General features: G+C 54.8%; 1 protein-coding gene across 2 annotated transcripts in view; it reads left to right on the top strand.

Moving 5' to 3' along the window:
• The window catches only part of LOC116952131 (sphingomyelin phosphodiesterase 3-like), a 46,639-nt gene that overhangs the window by 10,795 nt on the left and 17,677 nt on the right, over positions 1 to 18,167 (top strand). Inside the window, exons 1-4 of one of the 2 annotated variants that reach the window (XM_076074083.1) lie at positions 9,715 to 10,118; positions 11,187 to 12,562; positions 14,398 to 14,473; positions 15,261 to 15,410. In XM_076074083.1, coding sequence (XP_075930198.1) covers positions 11,303 to 12,562; positions 14,398 to 14,473; positions 15,261 to 15,410 — 1,486 coding nt within the window. In that variant the 5' untranslated portion in view covers positions 9,715 to 10,118; positions 11,187 to 11,302. Of the gene's footprint in view, positions 1 to 9,714; positions 10,119 to 11,186; positions 12,563 to 14,397; positions 14,474 to 15,260; positions 15,411 to 18,167 lie in introns of those variants that run through there. The other variant, XM_032971194.2, reaches the window with a different exon arrangement.

The raw sequence follows: 18,167 nt of genomic DNA, 5'->3' as shown, positions 1-18,167 counted from the left end.
CGAGGTTCGAGCGGAGCAGGCCGTCCTGGTTAATACTGCTGTTGTATTAACTTTTAGCCATATAATACACGGCATCTGCATCACAGTGCATGTAGCAGATCCCATAACTGTTTTATTGAAAGGGTAGGCCATTAGTGCTGGCATCACGGTCCCTAATTCGCCAAAGATGGAGAATGTCCCACAAATGATCAGAATGGCTAAAACCACGTGGCAACATCGGCCCACATTTGTCCGTGAAAAATGGAGCCTTCATGATCGCCTTGCATTGGAAGTGGTGGGAAATACCAAATAATAATTATTTTCTGCGGTATTTTTGAGAAGCCTTCACATCGACCACACCGCATGACCCTGCCTTTGGTCAGGTGGTGAGGCTGTGGGCTAACGAGAACCGCCTGTGGCTGGGATTATTTTTGTTATATATAAATTAGATATTTTTTTTTCCTTCCGCAAGGTGTGTGGGTGTGCCATTTTCCAACGCAAGTTGCATTTTTTTTTTTACGTGGCAAATCCACTAGATCCTTATTTCAACTGCAGGCAGCATTGTGACTAAACAGCAGCTGCACTGCACAGCTTGGGGTGGTTGAATCTGTGTGTGCGGCTCGAAGCTGATGGACTGTGAGCTCAGTGACCGCTTACAAACAAGCTGCTGTTTTCTTCCTGCGGAGTTGGGTTTCTAGAGAACTGGACTGCACATGGAGGCTTTAGATAAGAGGTGAATTCAGATTTCACGATTGGAGGATGGAAAATAAAGCCACCACGTAGCTTGTTCCGCAAAATGTTTTATTTTTTTTCCAACTGCACCTTCCCCATCCGCTTGTGTTTAACATTAGCCCTCCGCAGTTTTTGCTGAACCGGGCGAGGCGCTGCGCTTATGCTGAGAAGTTGTGTCTCTGCCGTTGTCGCTCAATCGGTGCCACAGCCAAGCCGGCTCATTGTCTGCGACGTCGGTGCCGAACAGAAATCCCTGTGAACGATGGAGTCGGCAAAGAACTCCCATTCCACGGCGTCTCGCGTAGATTTGCATTCATCTCACGCAAAGCCAAATTAATACGCTGCTTAGAGAAATGTCTCTCATCCCCCCCCGCACCTCCTGCCCTCCCGACATTTACAATCTGTTACTAACTCGTTTTCCGCTGGAGGTAAAGTCCAAAGGTGCACTCTTGCATTCGCTTGATTGGCAGAAGCGCCTCTACGAGAGCGCGCTCTGGATAGCCCCGTCTAGCATTCGGCACACATTTACACACTGGCGAGACATCTTTCAAGAGGCGGGAGTGCCCACACTCTTCCCCACCACACGCCACTTGCCGACAGACTGCCTGTGGTCGTCCCCATTGATACCGCTGGGTGGAGAGAGGCGGTCGGGCTTGGGGGGGGGGGGGGTGGCGGAGGATTTAAGAAATTTGCTCCACTGTTTCAACCACCATGCCGGGAGGGGGAGTCAAACCGACGGCCTCTGGATCGCGAGTTCAATGTGCTTACCATCGCACCTCTGTGGCAGCTTCAGCGAGGTTTAATTCTGCCGGTTCCACAGCACTTGTGCTCTGTTCCACCCGAGACACCGTGCCAGCCTAATCGGAGCTTTCATGGCGGAGGCATTAGTCATTGACGTATAATTAATTTCCATTGTGCAAAAGCATTATTCCTAAACGGTAGTCTGCTCACGGTGTGTCACGTAGCAATTGGCACCGAGAACATCGACAAAACACGCTCAGTGTCTGCTGCAGCAGCAGCAGCAGGTGCGCTGTACGTTAATTTACAGGTACAATACAGTCCTTCGTCTATCCACTGCTGGATGATGCTCTCCAGAGCATCGTCTTCGACCCCCAAATTGTTAGGTGGGGGGGGGTGGAAGGGGCTGAGCTCCCCATCCACCCCCCTCCGCCAATTCTAAATTCTTACGGACCAAGAAAACAAGTGTTGGTACAATATTTAACAGCAGTGAATGGCGTTCCAGCCGTCGCTTCTCTGTTAGCGGTGCGGGGGGGGGGGGGGGGGGTGAGCACGAGTGCAGGACGCACGATGCCCACTTGCGGATCGTATCGTTGCTCGCATCTGTTTAGCGGTTCACGTTTGTTTAACATTTAACACAACACGTGTTTTTTTTTCCAGCTGATAGAATGATTCATAATTGATCATTACGTGGCCTAACCCCCCCCCCCCCCAAAAAAAAAATCAATTATGTTTAACATTTGTATAATATTGATTGTGTCCTGCCTTCCCCTCCTCCCAAGTTTTTGTATGCCCAATTATTTAACCAAGGCCCCAGCGCAGCTCGATTCTGCAGTGGAAAAAGGGGTATTATTGTCCCCTCGCAGGTGTTGATCCTTCAGGGCATGGCAGCTGTGGAGCAGTGTCCACGAGCCGTGAGCCGTGTCCTGTGTCCGTGAGCAGTGTCCGTGAGCAGTGTCCGTGAGCCATGTCCGTGAGTCGTGTCCGTGAGCCGTGTCCATGTCCTGTGTCTGTGAGGCGTGTCCCGTGTCCGTGAGCAGTGTCCGTGAGCCGTGTCCTGTGTCCGTGAGCAGTGTCCGTGAGCAGTGTCCCGTGTCCGTGTCCCGTGTCCGTGAGCAGTGAGCCGTGTCCCGTGTCCGTGTCCCGTGTCCGCGAGCAGTCTCCGTGTCCACAAGCCGTGTCCACAAGCCGTGTCCGTGAGCCGTGTTCGTGTCCCGTGTCCGTGTCCCGTGTCCGTGAGTAGTGAGCCGTGTCCGTGTCCCGTGTCCGTGAGCAGTGAGCCGTGTCCCGTGTCCGTGTCCCGTGTCCGTGAGCAGTCTCCGTGTCCACAAGCCGTGTCCGTGAGCCGTGTTCGTGTCCCGTGTCCATGAGCAGTGTCCGTGTCCATGAGCAGTGTCCACAAGCCGTGTCCGTGAGCCGTGTCCCGTGTCCATGAGCAGTGTCCGTGTCCATGAGCAGTGTCCACAAGCCGTGTCCGTGAGCCGTGTCCCGTGTCCATGAGCAGTGTCCGCGAGGCTCCGTCTGCGTGTAAACGCCGCCTCTACTCGTGCGCGTTGTGAGCGTTCATTGTCGCGAGCATCGCTGTAAAAAATGCATGAGGACGTTTTGTGCAACGTGTCGGTCGCCACCGGTGGTCAGCGCCCGGCAGCACCTCGGAGAAGGATCGTGGTTGTCGTGGGTCGACGGTTCGTCAGGCGAGTGACCTCGACGACGGATTCTTATTCCGCCGTGCTTTAACTTTGTCACTGTGCTTTTAAAATGCGTTCTGTCATTGACCTTTTTCAACACGGTTCGTGAATGCATATTTAATTTAGTTTGCGTGCGTGTCACGAGAGACTGGGTATTATCCTTCCCGTAAAACATGCCTCACACAGTAGGCGAGGCACCCGTGGCTCAATCTCGCTGCGTGAAAACGATTCTCTGGTTTCTAAAGCGTTTAATCGGTTAATATGTACAGTATAATAATAATAAACACGTGTATCTATAGCCCGGCCTTACAACGGTTGATTCACGTTTTAGGCAATGGCCCTCTTCCTTCTTCTTCAGGGAGAGAGCAGATATATTGGCTGACTTGTCACGGAAGATTTCACTTTACATTTTAGTGCCCTTATCAAATGGATAACGTCTGGATAAAGTTGACAGGCGACCGGTTCTGAAATTGGCATCTGAGCGGACTACCCATGCATAGAAACAGAATATAAGAGAAGCCCCTAAACAGTCTAACACCAAACGTGTTAACGTGTTCACAAGTCAAATCACGACGCGTATCTCTCCGCGTGTCAATCGGTCACGATGTCCGACGTTTCGCTCCACGTTGCTGGGAGCTTTCTTTTAAAGCTGATTCGAGCGACTCACTTTCTCTCTCTCTCTCTGGATTCACTTCATGAGGAAGCTCCTGGGCTTCCGGGCGCGGAACGTCGGACGCCGTGCCCGAGCGGCACGCGTCACGGCCAGAAAACGCACGCGGCGAGGTGCCGGCAGTAAATTAACGGCACGTTGCCGCAAAACGGCATTACGGGAGGTGCCACGGTGATGCAGAGGGCCCATTGTGAGGCGAAATGAGCCGTGTGTGCCCAGAGTTATGGATAATCAGGAGTTGTGATTTTCGAGCTGGTCCTTGCCGGCGGAGGGCCCCCGGCCGGCGGGCGCTGCGTTCCTGCGGGAGTCGAGTGCCGGTGCTAAGATGTTGTCCGAGGGATTGGGCGGCGTGCCGTGGCGACGGGTTGTGACGCACGCGGCCATCGCTGCCTCCCGCCTGCCCGCCCACCCGCCCGCGGCTGATGAATGCTTTGCAGTCCCCACTGCTCACCTCGTCCAAACCAATGTGAGTTGGGCAACGGTAATTTACTTCGGGCCCTATCCTTAGTCGCATCTTCGTCTGTGGAATTCACGAAGTCCAATATCTTAAGTGGCATTTGCAGTGTTGTTCGCTTAGCATTGCTTGTTTGTGTTTGTCATTCTCTGTCTAGTTGACGACAACCTGTGCAGTCTTTCGTGAAATCTTTGTCTGAAATTAATCTCTCAGTCTTTAAATAAGCTGCTCTTCTGACTGGTAGTTGCTTTTCAGACTGAGCGACTGCGGGCTTAGCCCGACACTGGCAGCAGCAGGAGTTGCATCGTTCGCTTCGGGCGTTTGCGACTGAATGGCCGCAGACACTGACAACGCAAATCTCTAATCGTTGCTTTGAATTGGCCATTGGCCATACACAAGGAGATGGATTGAGTCTGGCCACGTAGACCCCCCCACCCAGCCCGCAACCCTTCAGCTGCCACTCTCCCAATATCAATTCAGCCAATCAGATATATATATAGCCAATTACCGTACACTGCATTCCCTGATAATGACATTAAATTATCTTAGTGTGCGCATATCGATTTGTATTGGTTACATTGTAGTCGGTTCTGAAAAAGAGTTGCCCTGCAACACACAGTGGCAATATGGTAACGACCTCGCCTGGTATGCAGGAGGTCGTGGGTTCCATCATGACCATCACGCATGCTGTATATTTGGAGTTTGCGTCTCTCTCTCTCTCCCTGTGGTTATGTGGATTTTTTTTCCGGGTCCTCTGGTTTTTCCCTCCGCATTTAGAATCAACATGTGTTTAGATTATTTGGCTGCTGCAAATTTACACACAATACGCTACTTTGTTGATAATATCATTTGTGGCCAGGACACTTCTGAAGAATAGCTATATAGCTCAGTGGGCCTTATCTAGTAAAATAAAAAAAAATATTAGTTTTTTTTTAGTTTAGTCTTAGCTACTGCCTACGTGCAGCTGCGCTTCTGAATTTCGTCTCCGCTTTGCGGACGTGTTTTTACAACCGTGTGAGGTGCGGCGTCGAGCAGCAAGCGGCGATGGTTGTCGCGGTCAGGAACACGCTGGATGACGTTTCGTCCGCTCGTGAGTCATTGTTAACTCAAACCAAACTGTTTTGTCTGCAAAATATTCCGTACCAAGCGCTCGCTCGCGTGGAACACGAGCCGCCGGGGTGGCCTTCGCCGAGGAACATCGGCCGGTGGCCCACGGGGAATTGTGAGCGGGGAGCTCCGTTTCTGGAACATGGTCGGAGGAGGCAGCAGCGGCCTCAGAGAGTGAGAGATACTGGATCAGTGCCGGATGATCCTCGTAGCAAAAGTAGCTGCATGTGTAGTAGCTACGTGTGTAGTAGCTACGGGCCCCGTACTTTCAAGGGCCCGCGCTAGATGCTTTCAAGCTATAAATTCCGTTTCAGCGATTCTGCACTTGCTCTATTACTATAGTACTGTACTGCCTTAAACTTTTATGAACGACTGGGTGTTTAAGGTTAGCGATTTGTCATATTATCTGGCTGTATAGCAAATGAAAAAATACAATGACTTTACTGTGCAAGTAAAAAATGTACGTGTTTTAATATTTGTGTGTTTATTTCTTTATTTAGGGCCACTTTATAACATATGCTCCAGGCCCCGCACGAGCTTAGTCCGGCACTGTGCTGGATGCGTTGTGTCGGGTGCGGAGGTATGTCCCTGGCCGCCGCACCTCGACAGACACCCCCACCCCACCCCAATACGAAGCCCTGCAAGATACGCCACCCAATTTTAAATGAGAGATTTCCGCACCCAATATGTTATAAGCAAAAAAAAACGGTTATTTTAAGGGTAATATTTCCCCATTCGTAAGGAAAGTGAAACAGGTTCTGCCTGCCAACATGAAATAACAGTCGTTTTAGTCCATCAGAATTATGGGTCTTCTGAAGAAGCGCTCTCTGCACTTAATTCTCCAAACTAGTTAACGCCGCCTTGGGCTTTTGTCAGCAGTTCAATTGCTTTAAATAATTGGCAAGAGCACTCCATTACTCTTCGGTTTTATTCGGTAAAGTCACGTAGGTGTAAAAAAATAAAATGAAAAAACAACTAAATTAAATCACAGCAATTTTTTTTCTTCTGATGACGGAAGCTTGTGTTGCTTCCGAAACGTCGTGATTTAATAGAGTTGTTTTTTCATTTTTTTTATTATATTTTTTTATGTACGAGTATGGATTCTTGCAGTCGCGAAAACTTCAAATCTAGAAGCACTCCATTATTGCTGTGTTTGTATTGCGTAATCGCCTCGTAACTACTTAATCTTAATGCGATCCTCTGTGTGTGTGTGTTTTTTTTTCGCTGAATGTTATTCCATGGTACTCGTGGCGGGTGATTTGAGTTGCCGCCAAGTAGGTTTGTCGCGGCCGTTTTGCTTGCACAGCTCTCCGATTTGTTTGTGCCGTTCGGCCGCGGTGTCTGACGTCGCGGCCCCTGCAAAATCTCCCGGAATTGGGAGCGAAACGTTGGACGTCGCGCTGAACAACGCGTGGTACGATCGGAAAACACGTCGGAGAGTTTATATGAATTATCCTAGATGAAGCGTTTTGATGGTTCTTTCCCTGAAAGTACCATTTTCTATTGGTGTAATTAGTCAGCGACTCGTGACCATATTATCGATTCTTCTGCTCACAAGATATACATCGGATCCTCCGTGTAAGAATCGGCTATTTGATGTTCATGCAAATATTATATGCGTTATATTCCAGCATCACATTTCAGGCTGACGGAACGGACAGAAATGCACAAACAAAACATAAATGAGATGCTAAAAATTTGCCCCCCCCCAAAAAACGATCGATTCTTTGAGTTGAACCGTAACCGCGACCAAATCACTGCATCATGGTGATGCGGGGACCACGCGTTAGGTGCGTTGCTTTTGTGCCAAATTATTGCTAGTTTCAAATCACGCAAGCGGAATATTATTTTTCAATGCCGGTCATTAATGATTTTCGGTGTTGTTAAAAGCTTCTGTTGGCTCTCTGCACGGATGTGAGTGTGGCATTTGCTGGCGGAGAGGCCCGGTAATGGCATGGGGAAAGTGCGCGTGCTCGATCGCGCACAGTCACGCCATCCCGAGTCGTGGCGCGATTCCGTGCAGTCGCGCGATCCCGTGCAGTCGCGCGATCCTGAGTCATCGCGTGATCCCGAGTCGTCGCGTGATCCCACTTAGCCACGTGATCCTGAGTCATCGCGCGATCTCGCGTAGCCATGCGAACCCCCGGCGCTAACTGGCAGCCCAATTGATCGCTCTCACAAGCCAATTGATTGAACGTCGTCGCATCGCGCCAGCAATTTGTCTATTCGTCCGTTTAAAAACAAAAAGTAACATTTGGTTCCATTAGATAATTTTCAAATGATGATGCATTTCCCCGAGCCAGTGTGGTTTCATCTTTCTGATTCTCATCGGCAAGGGTGCGGCCCGTTAAACCAAACACCGGTGTTTTGCCTGATGAGAGGTCCTCCATTGACGCAGTGTAGCCCGTTCAGTGCAGTACAGCAACTTTGTACGAGTGAGCTGCGCTGGTGCATTTTGGGAACGGCGAGGGTTGGTGGTTCGTACAAATGTTGCGAAACTCCCTTCCCGTGGCCGTCGAGGAGTTGGTACAGCAAAAAAGCGGGCTCCGCCTATTCCGGCTGCACGGAATACAGCGTTTCTCCCTTGCACGCATGAGTTTTCACCGGGTCTATCGGCTTCCTCCCACATGTAAGCACTCGTTAATGATGCTGATCACACCTCTACACATATAAAGGACCGCAGAGCTTGGGCAATTGTTGGGAGTGCTGACTCGCTGGGCGCCTGCCTTGTCGCTTGTCTGTGGTCCAGCCTCCGAGTCGTTCTCTCTCTTCTAGAGCGAGCGAACGCTGCGTTACGGCGGCACGTTGCAAGCTGAAAATATTATTATTATTATTATCATATAACGTGCATTATACAAATCCACGTGTTCCTCTTTCGTTTCTCAATGTAACTCCAAGCGTGCGTGACAGAAATGTGTGTGTTTACTGAGGGCTGGGCTTTATGGATGGGCGTGGAAGTGAATTATCTACAAAATTGTAGGAGGGGAGGAGGAGGGGAGGGTTCATCGATTGTCTGCCGCTTTTTCACCGGCGGGATTGAAGAGAGCCCTGACGCGGCAGTGATGAATGCTCTTTAGATGATCTTCCCCATGGGGACTTGCGCACACTCAATCGTGCGGCGTTTAATCTGCTAACGGCCCAATCGCAGCGTCTTTTGTGTGTAAAGCCGCGCCATACGATGAAGCCCTTGCAATGGCAGGAGTGACCGAGCACTGTAAAATTAGTCTCGCACTGCTGTCGCCTCGTCAACATACGCCCCCCCCCCCCCATTCTAGTACCTGATTAGTGCTAGAGCGATGGATGATTATCGTTTTGGTGCCACTCGTGGCCACGGGCCATACGACGTGAGGTAGTGGGCCGCGCGTGGCCCGTAGATAATGGGGCCGGCCGTTCCGCACGCGGGGCGACCCCGGCCAGCACGGGGGGCCCACGGCGCTCCCTGCAGGCCCGCGCAGCTGAGCCCATGGCCTGAACCGCTACGGGCTGCCCCCAACTCGGTCGCCATCAGCCGCGATCTGTCCACTGCCGCTGGACGACGGCCTCCCAAAGCATTCCTCATCTCTCGCAGACCGCCTAGCGCCCGCGCGCGAACTGATTTCGTGGCTCCATCTCCGTGGTGGACGAGCCTCGTGGGCACGCTCCCTCTTTTGCCTACCGCCCCGGTTGTTAGTCTCGACCGCCGGCTCTCATGCCTTCGAGCAACGCATCCTGCCCATGCTCACTTACTTTTTGTTGCCAGTCTGTGCGATGTCTTAAACGTCCGTATGCTCTCTGATCCACACGTTCCTTTTTCTGTCCGTCGATGTAATTCCAAGCGTGCGTATCTCTCCGTGCTATGGAGCTGCCTTATTTAATGAATTTGACATGCTTGTTGGGTGCGTGCGTGCGCGTGCGGTTCTGTAATGTTTTACTGGAAGAGCCGCCACCGCGATCGTTCCGTTTGTCGATTGTGACCAGCGGCATTGGGGGGTTTAATTTCAGCCGGAAAACATCGCCACAACACGGCGGCACACCACGTCCAGCGTACCCAGTCTTGCTATGGCCGTGCCTCCAAGTTGCATGCCACCTACTTTAGTCTGTGACGGACCTGGACAATAGTAAATGAGAGATTTTGTCTCAACGTGTGTGGTAACTGCTGGGGGGGAGGGGGGGGATGCAGTGGGGGTGAAATGCCGGGTACCTCTCCGTCAAACCCACGCTGAGAATGCGGCACAGCAGATAGCAGTGCCCCAAGATGCGGTTATTGCGTTGTACGATGTGGCATTAGTGCTGGCTTTGGAGGTGTGACGAGTGGCAGCGTAGTGCTTGGTGGTGTGATACCAACATCGCAATTGCATCGCCGGTGGTGAAAAATCGTTCGTTCGTCAAGTTTAATTTGAACCAGGTGACCGCCCGCACTGAGCGACTTGATGAAGTACGGTCAAACAACCCTCTTCTAGCGACTGACGACGACGGGGAATGACGGCCCTCTCTGCAGCCACAGCAGTCGCGGGACGATTGAGTCGCGAGCGTCGCGCGATCAGCAGGCAGCCTCGCGCCCGCTCGCCGTGCACGCAGCTCGCCGACAAACCGCCCAGGCGCGGCCGCCAAAGTCCGCCCAGAGGACGACGATGCACCAACTTCACGGCCGCTCGGACCGTTCCGGTCCGCGTACGGACCGGGCTTGGGCGTTGCCTCAGCCGGCGGCCTCCTGCCTTCACGTTCGGGCCGGGGAGGTGGCGCTCGTGCTGGCCGTGCCGTTAATCTCATCGTAAGAGCAATTTATTTTCCCCGGGTTGCCTGACGGCCGGCACTCACGCAATTAAAGTGTGTTTGGCAAAGCTGCGCTCTTTCAGCGTAATTGCTTTTTCTTTTACTTATTCACGACTTTCCCCCCCCCCCCCCCCCCGAGCACACTCATTACATTCAAAGACTTTGAGAAATGTGGATGGCCCTGGGAATGTTTCCTAATTTTGAACAAATTGTGCTCAGTTTTGCACGAATGTTATTTTCTAAATTTGCGTTCCGAGTCCGTAAATGTTTGGGCTAGACGTTCGCTCCCCAGTAGCGTGCCCTTCGGATGCACCGCGCGCTGTTCGGCAAGGTGCCCAACATTCCCTTCCTGAAGAAGCCTCCAGCATCGCGGGGCGAAGCGTCGGAAACATCGTGCCAAAACGACACGAAGCGGCAAAAAGACAGTCAAAAACACGCGGGGGCGGCGGCGGGGGGGCGGGGGATAGAGAGCGGCACGCGGCAGCACAACTGCAGAAACCCTCACGTGGGCAACAGACGCCCGTGAGTCGCCGCAGCCTCCCGATGTCCCCAGCCACGACAGACTGTCACAAGCCACGTCACCCGTTAATTGGACACCCCCACCCCCCACGCTGGGGAGGTCGGGTGGGGGGGGGGGATCCGCCGCTTCTGTTTTGCGCCGGGGGTGCAGGGGCGGACTTTGCGAGCCGCGTCTGCCGTGGCCACGCATCTGACGCCGGTCACATCTGCTCAAGTTTGTTTTAACGGTGACAAGAGGACCACAATGCACCTCTGCAGGAAATACCGATGGTTTTTTGCAGAATGCAGGCGGAGGCTCTGTGCTTCATGATAAAAAATAAATTCTTGACCCTTTCTGCCAATAATACAGGTGTTAAAATGTTAATACAGGTTTTAGGATGTTAATACAGGCGGTAGGATGCTAAAACACCTAGTCCCATACCTAGCGAAAATACTGCCATAGATGTGTGCTTCTTACATGTGTGTTGCGTGGCACGTACGGTTTTCCAGCCTGTGCTATTATTCTGTTATAGGCGTGTGGTGTGCGTGTGCGTGCGTGCGTGTACAGGCGAGCTCTGCTTGGCATCATGATGCCTGGTAGTGCCACACTCGCCGCATGGCCCTCCCACCCCCGCGGTGTCTAGTGGGCGGAGGAGGAGGGCCGCCGGAACCGGCGACGCCACCATGGTGCTGCACCGCTCGCCGTTCCCCAACGCGTGCTGCCGCGGCCTGCACGCGGCCGCCTGGGCCCTCGTGTTCCCCACATACTGGCTCGCCGACCGGCTCATCGCCGTCTGCGTCTCCACCAGCAAAGAGCGCGAGGAGCGCGCCCAGGACGCCTGCTACCTGCGCCCGCTCTACCTGTGCGTGCTGGTGCCCGCGGTCGTCCTCGCGTTCCTGCTCTCTCTGCCCTTCGCGCTGCTTGGCTTCCTCGTGTGGCTGCCCCTGCAGTCGGCACGGCGGCCGTACGCGTACTCCTCCTTCCACGGCGGCAAGGATCGGCAGGCCAGCAGGCAGCGGCCGCCGCTGACCGACCTGCTGCGGCAGGGCGGACGCAGCTTCTCGTTCGCGTCGGCCAACGTGTGCCTGCTGCCCGACTCGCTTGCGCGCTTCAGCAACCTGTCGCACACCCAGCGGCGGTCCCGCGAGATGGGGCTTCGCATCCGCAACGGGGTGGGCCGCCCGCCCATCCGCATCCTGGTGGACTCGCCCACCGACACGTCGGAGAGCAACACGAGCCTCCTGGATTCGGAGCAGCACGGCGGCGGCGGCGGCGGCGGCGGCTCCATGTACGGGGCGCTGAGACGCACGACGTCCCTGCAGTCGCACACGTCGGCGCAGCAGGGCGGGCAGAAGCGCGGCGGACCGCAGCAGGGCAGCCGGGAAGACATCCAGTACATCGACAGGGAGACGCCCGAAGACGACAGGACCGGTGGCGGCGGTGGGGAGAAGAGCAAGGAGGATTCCTGCAGCGTCAAAATCGAGTTTGGGGACGGGGACCGCGACGCGATGACCAACGGGACGGAGGCGGCGCCGCCGGGGGACGGGCGCAGGGAAGCGCAGGCGAACAACGACCGCTCCGCCGCCTGTGCCAACCTCCTGTCGGAGAGGATGGCGAAGGCCTCGCGCAAGCGGGCGAGCAAGACCGGCGAGGACATCTACAGCGAGGTGGCGCCGTTCTTCCCCGCGGACCTCGACTTCCTGTGCCTGCAGGAGGTGTTCGACAAGCGGGCGGCGGCCAACCTGTGCGGGCAGCTGCACCCCTGCTTCCCCTACATCCTGTCGGACGTGGGCGTCTACGCCTTCCACGGCTGCCAGTTCAAGTTTTTCAACAGCGGCCTCTTCCTCGCCAGCCGCTTCCCCATCCTGGACGCCACCTACCACTGCTATCCCAACGGGCGGAAGGAGGACATCCTTGCCGCCAAGGGCGTCCTCTTCGCCAAGGTGAGGGAGGAGGGGTGGCGGCGAGCATCGGTGGTGGGGGGTTTGCGGGCCTGGCATCGGATTCGCCGTCGCTCGCAAATTGTGGCGGGAGAGTTTGCCGCCGCGGTAGTGTCCACGTGGCTCACCACGCGTTGATCGATGCCCCCTCGCCACTGCCATCTCATTAAAGTTACCGGCATTTCTGGTGGGCTCGACGTGGACGCGTGCTAAGCGGGAGCCCGTTCCCGTTGGCTCTGCCCACTTTTTCATAGCCACGCCCACTCGAACTCGCTTGGCCCGCCCCACACAACAAGGGGATTCGCTCATCACTCTTGTTGTTGGCTCTGCCTACTGTGGATAGTCACCGTCCAAATCTGCCAGGTACACCCACTGCTCTGGTAGCCCCGCCCACTATTTTATTAGCCCTGCCCACTGCTCCGTTAGCCCCGCCCACTACTCAGGTAGCCAGAACATTTCAAACCGGGGATAAAATCCCAATTTGGAGAGGTGTGGTGGCAGGGGTGTGGGGGGATTGAGGGGTTTGAGATTGGGTCACACTTTTTGAAACCATTGAGACTGCCCTGGCCAAACCGAGATGGTTGGCGGCTTAACTCCCCATCCATTCTGACATCACTGGACATTTTATCCCAAAAGGCCAAACAAAAACCCACCTCCATTATGGACTCTCACTGCTGTTTAATTACTATGGTGTGTTTGGGGCCACGTCATTTTTTCACCCCCAGCCTTGTGATCAATCCTAGTCATGTTGGTTTATTACTTTGCTGCGTTGCCCGTGCAGCGCTGATGGGATTGAGTGCCTCCAGCCAGGCTCCTGGGTCACTGCTCATGAATTTATGATTAAACAGCACGCTGCTGGCACACGAGGGAGGCCCCACACTGCCCCGGGGGGGGGGAGGGGTGAACCTGGGGGGGGAGTCCATTCCGGGCAGAGCCACGCAAGCAATGTTGGGTTGGTTGGGTGGCTCCCCCCCCCCCCCCTGAAATTCTAGGTTTTGACTGCACCGTACTTAGGTTTGCTCATTTCCATCTCTGAGATATCCCTGCGGTCCCGTGGCAAAGTGGTGACACTTGTGTCTCGCAGGAAGAAGGGCCGGGGTTTGATTCCCAACTCGAGTGGCTGTCTGCGAGGGGAGTTTGTATGTTCTCCCTCTGTTCTGCATGGATTTTCTCCGGGTTCTCTGGTCTCCTCCTGTAACTAATGAAACCCATACAATGCATTTAGAACTGGTATTGGCCAAAACATCGCTTTCTTTTCTGCAAAGTACTCAATTAGGATCACACGTCGCAACATCAACCACATCGACTGCGAAAACTTGGCCGGACCCTCTGCTCGAAGTGTAGCCCAGCAACAGCAACAGCCTGGAACACCTGTACCTGCTTAGTTTCCAAGATCTGAAGAAATGGGCACCGTGGTGGTGAGATTATCATATCTGTCACCTGCTATGCGGGAGGTCGTTGGTTTCGATCCCGACCCCTGATGCACGTACGTTTGAAATTCGAATGTTCTCTCTCTGTGGTCCTGTCGGTTTTGTCCCCTGGGTCCTCTGGTGTTTGCCATCCATATTTATGGAACATGCGTTTCGATCACTTGTGATGACATAAGCCACTTCTGTGAGCTATCATGCGTGGCGAGGTTGCCTCTGATAAAGGAGATAACAGCTCATTGGGCTCAACACGAGCGTTGAGGCTTTTGGCGGTCATCTCTTGTTTAAATTCCGAGCCAGCGGTGGAAATTCCACATTCCCATTGCGTAATGGGTGAGGCCTTGTATAATGTCCCCAAAAAATGTACAAAACACATAACCAAGCGCGTGCTTCTTGTGGTGTCACCCTCAGGTGCACGTGGGAAGCACTGCACAGGACCAGAGGATTGTGGGATACATCGCCTCTACGCATCTGCAAGCCCTGGAAGGTAACCTAGCCGAAATCGCGAGGGTCGTTTGTATTATATTATAGTTGTATTATTTCTCCTGCACTTGTTTACTCAGCAATGCCTTGCTTGAGTCTGAAGACTCGTTTTCTGGAGAGTCCTGTCAAGTGTTCGGGGGCGGGCGTGGGTGGGCACGCGTGGGCGTGGGTGGGCGTGGGCATGGGTGGGCACGCGTGGGCGTGAGCATGGGTGGGCACGCGTGGGCGTGCGTGGGCGTGGGCATGGGTAAGCACGCGTGGGTGGGCGTGGGCATGGGTGGGCACGCGTGGGCGTGGGTGGGCGTGGGCATGGGTGGGCACGCGTGGGCGTGGGTGGGCATGGGCATGGGTGGGCACGCATGGGCGTGGGTGGGCGTGGGCGTGCGTGGGTATGGGTGGGCACACGTGGGCGTGCGTGGGTGTGGGCATGGGTGGGCACGCGTGGGCGTGGGTGTGGGCATGGGTGGGCACGCGTGGGCGTGCGTGGGCGTGGGTGGGCACGCGTGGGCGTGCGTGGGCATGGGTGGGCACGCGTGGGCGTGGGTGGGCGTGGGCATGGGTGGGCACGCATGGGCGTGGGTGGGCGTGGGCGTGCGTGGGTATGGGTGGGCACGCGTGGGCGTGCGTGGGTGTGGGCATGGGTGGGCACGCGTGGGCGTGCGTGGGTGTGGGCATGGGTGGGCACGCGTGGGCGTGCGTGGGCGTGCGTGGGCATAGGTGGGCACGCGTGGGCGTGCGTGGGCGTGCGTGGGCGTGCGTGGGTTTCTCACGAGCGTGGGCCGCGTGCGCAGAGGATGCCGACATCCGCTGCGAGCAGCTGGACCGGCTGCTGGAGTGGAAGGAGGAGTTTGTGGAGGCGACGTCGGACCCAGCGCGCCCGCAGGACCTGGTCGTCTTCGACATCCTGTGCGGGGACTTCAACTTCGACAACTCCTCCGAAGGTCGGTGGCTTGGTGATGCCGTTGGGGGGGAGGTGGAGGGGGTGGAGGAGCCCGCTGGAGGCAGCCCCAAGCGCCTCGTCTCATCGTGCACATCTCGGTGTCAAGTCTTTGTAATGCGGGTGTGTGTGTGTAATGCTCGTGTATGTGTGTGTAATGTGTGTGTGTGTAATGCTCGTGTGTATGTGTAGTCTGGCAAAACAACCCCCTACCTCCTCGCGGTGCCGGACGGGCAACTCTGTGGTGAACAGTGCTGTGGGGGGGGCAATTCCGATTGGCCTCTCCCCTCATGTCGTCTGTGACCACCACAGTGGCTAAACGGGGGCTCTGGACGGGTGCGAGGGGCTGGTAACCCCTCCACCTTCAGGCGTCTATGACGTCTCCTGGCCAAACTTCAATGTGCGGAGCCAGGAAATTGAATCTCTACCCTCGGGGCTCCTCCAGAAACAACGAAAAGCCACTTCGTGTGGCCACGTGGAATGTTCGAACGCTCACTGCGGAGGAGAGGCTGCCACTCCTCTGTCGGGAGCTGGACCGGTACCGCCTGGATCTCTGTGGCATTCAGGAGGTCCGGTGGACCGGTTCTGACTCCTTCACCATTATGGGTGGACAGTCCTCTACTTGGGGCAGCAGACTGCCAAACAACAGGGTGTGGCTCTTCTTTTGAACAAAATAATGAAGGGTGCGTGGGAGCGTGGCGGTGAGGTGTGGGAAGCTGTAAGTCCCAGGCTACTTTGGGCTCGCCTTCCCATCAACCGGAGGCAAGGAGTGGTGGTCGTGGTTACTTATGCCCCCACCGAAGACGAACATCCGTGGAGGGATGCAGGCAAAGCCGATGAGTCAGATGCCTTCTATGACCTTCTGTCACAGGTGCTGGCTAAAGTGGCCCCTCGGGATAGAGTCATCTTGTTGGGTGACTTCAATGCCCGAGTTGGTCATGATGCTGGCACCTGGTCTTGAGTGTTTGGAGGGCATGGGCCAGATCAGTTCAATAACAATGGTAGGAGGCAGCTAGATTTTTGTGCAGCCCATGGGCTTGTAATTACCAACACGCTGTTCCGGCATCGGCGCATCCACACAACATCATGGATGAATGCTGGGTCCAAGCAAGAACATCTGCTGGACTACATAGTGATGGACCAGCGGATGCGAGCCCATGTCCTTGACACCAGGACCTACCGTGGAGCTGATCTGCCCTCTGACCATCGACTAGTCATCTGTAAGATGCGCCTGCCATTTTTCCACTCCGGTGGTGGGTGTACACCCAGAACCCCATTCCAACCTAAAGTGGCCTGGTCTCAGTTAGCTGATGAAAGTTGCAAGCGAGAATTTCATCATCGCTTGCGGCTGGGGTTGGCATCGTCCCCCACTCCTCCTGATGTTGAGGGTAAATGGGCGAGGTTTAGGACTGTGACTCATGCAGCTGCAATGGCTGCTTCTGGTACGCGGTCCAGACCTCCCCAGAGACCCTGGCTGACAGGAGGTGTTCAGGATAGTTGAGAAAAAGCGACAAGCCCACTGTCATCGGCTACAAAATCCCACGTTAGAGAATGAGGAGGCTTACTGCAGCCTTCGCTCGGAGGTTCGGAGAGCCGTGAGGCGCTGCAAGGATGGGTGGTGGTCGCAGGTTGCTGAGGAGATGGAGTCTGCCTCAGTGGCCCGCGATCACAAATCTCTATTTAACTCCATCAAAAAAGTAACCTGCAGCGCCACACCTATTACCATCATGAGGGGAAAAAACAGTGTTCCAATCTCCGACCCCCAGGAACAGGTTTGCAGATTTGCTGAGCATTTCTGTGAGGTCCTGGGGGAGGGGAAACCACTCAGCCAGGAAAACATCGTGGCACAAAGTGGGGATGACCCTGCTGAGGCTACGGTGCCTCAAATATTGGAAGAAGTCACCCCCTGTGAGTGGCTGGCTGAGGTGTCATCCGTTGAGGAAGTACTGAAGGCGATCCGGTGTCTGAGAACAGGAAAGACACCGGGCAGAGATGATCTCCCAAGCGAAATGCTGAGGGAGGGTGGCGTCTGTGCACAGACTGCCCTATATGACATCATAACAACAGTCTGGACCACTGGACGGGTTCTGCAGGATTGGAAGGATGCCCTGGTGGTCCCCCTCTTTAAGAAGAGGGACCGCACAGACTGTAACAACTACAGGGGCATCTCACTCCTCAGTGTGCCGGGAAAGGTCCTGGCAAGGATTATTCAACATCGCCTTGCCAGGCACGCTGAGGAGAGGCTTACGGAGGCCCAATGCGGTTTCAGGAAAGGGCGGTCCTGCACAGATGCCATATTTTCTGTCCGTCTGCTACAGCAGAGGTGCAGGTAATTCCAACAAGACCTACATCTCTGCTTTATTGACCTGGTCAAGGCCTATGATACCATCAATAGGCCTGGGCTCTGGGTTGTTCTTCATGCTTTTGGAGTCCCTTACCCCCTGCTCACGATCATTAAGGACCTTTATGATGGTGAGCGGGCTCGGGTAAAACTATGTGGCCGGGAGTCAGAGCCATTCCCTGTACACTTTGGGGTGTGACAGGGATGTCCTCGGGCTCCCACATAATTTAACATCTATTTTGACCACGTAGTTCGTGAAGCCTTCAATATCTGTACCGGGGGAATCTCCATTTGGTACAGATATGATGGGAGGCTGATCGATGCCCGGGTGCGGTCAAGGGATGGCTCCTTATTGCTCAACCACGTTATGTATGCCGATGATTTGGTAACAGCTGCTTATTCAGAGGAGGAGTTGGAGAC

This window comes from Petromyzon marinus, chromosome 45 (assembly GCF_048934315.1).
Source record: "Petromyzon marinus isolate PM22_M1 ecotype Great Lakes invasive population chromosome 45, UKy_Petmar_22M1.pri1.0, whole genome shotgun sequence".
In the NCBI taxonomy this organism is placed as follows: Eukaryota; Metazoa; Chordata; class Hyperoartia; order Petromyzontiformes; family Petromyzontidae; genus Petromyzon; species Petromyzon marinus.
This window is presented reverse-complemented; position numbering and strand designations above follow the sequence as displayed.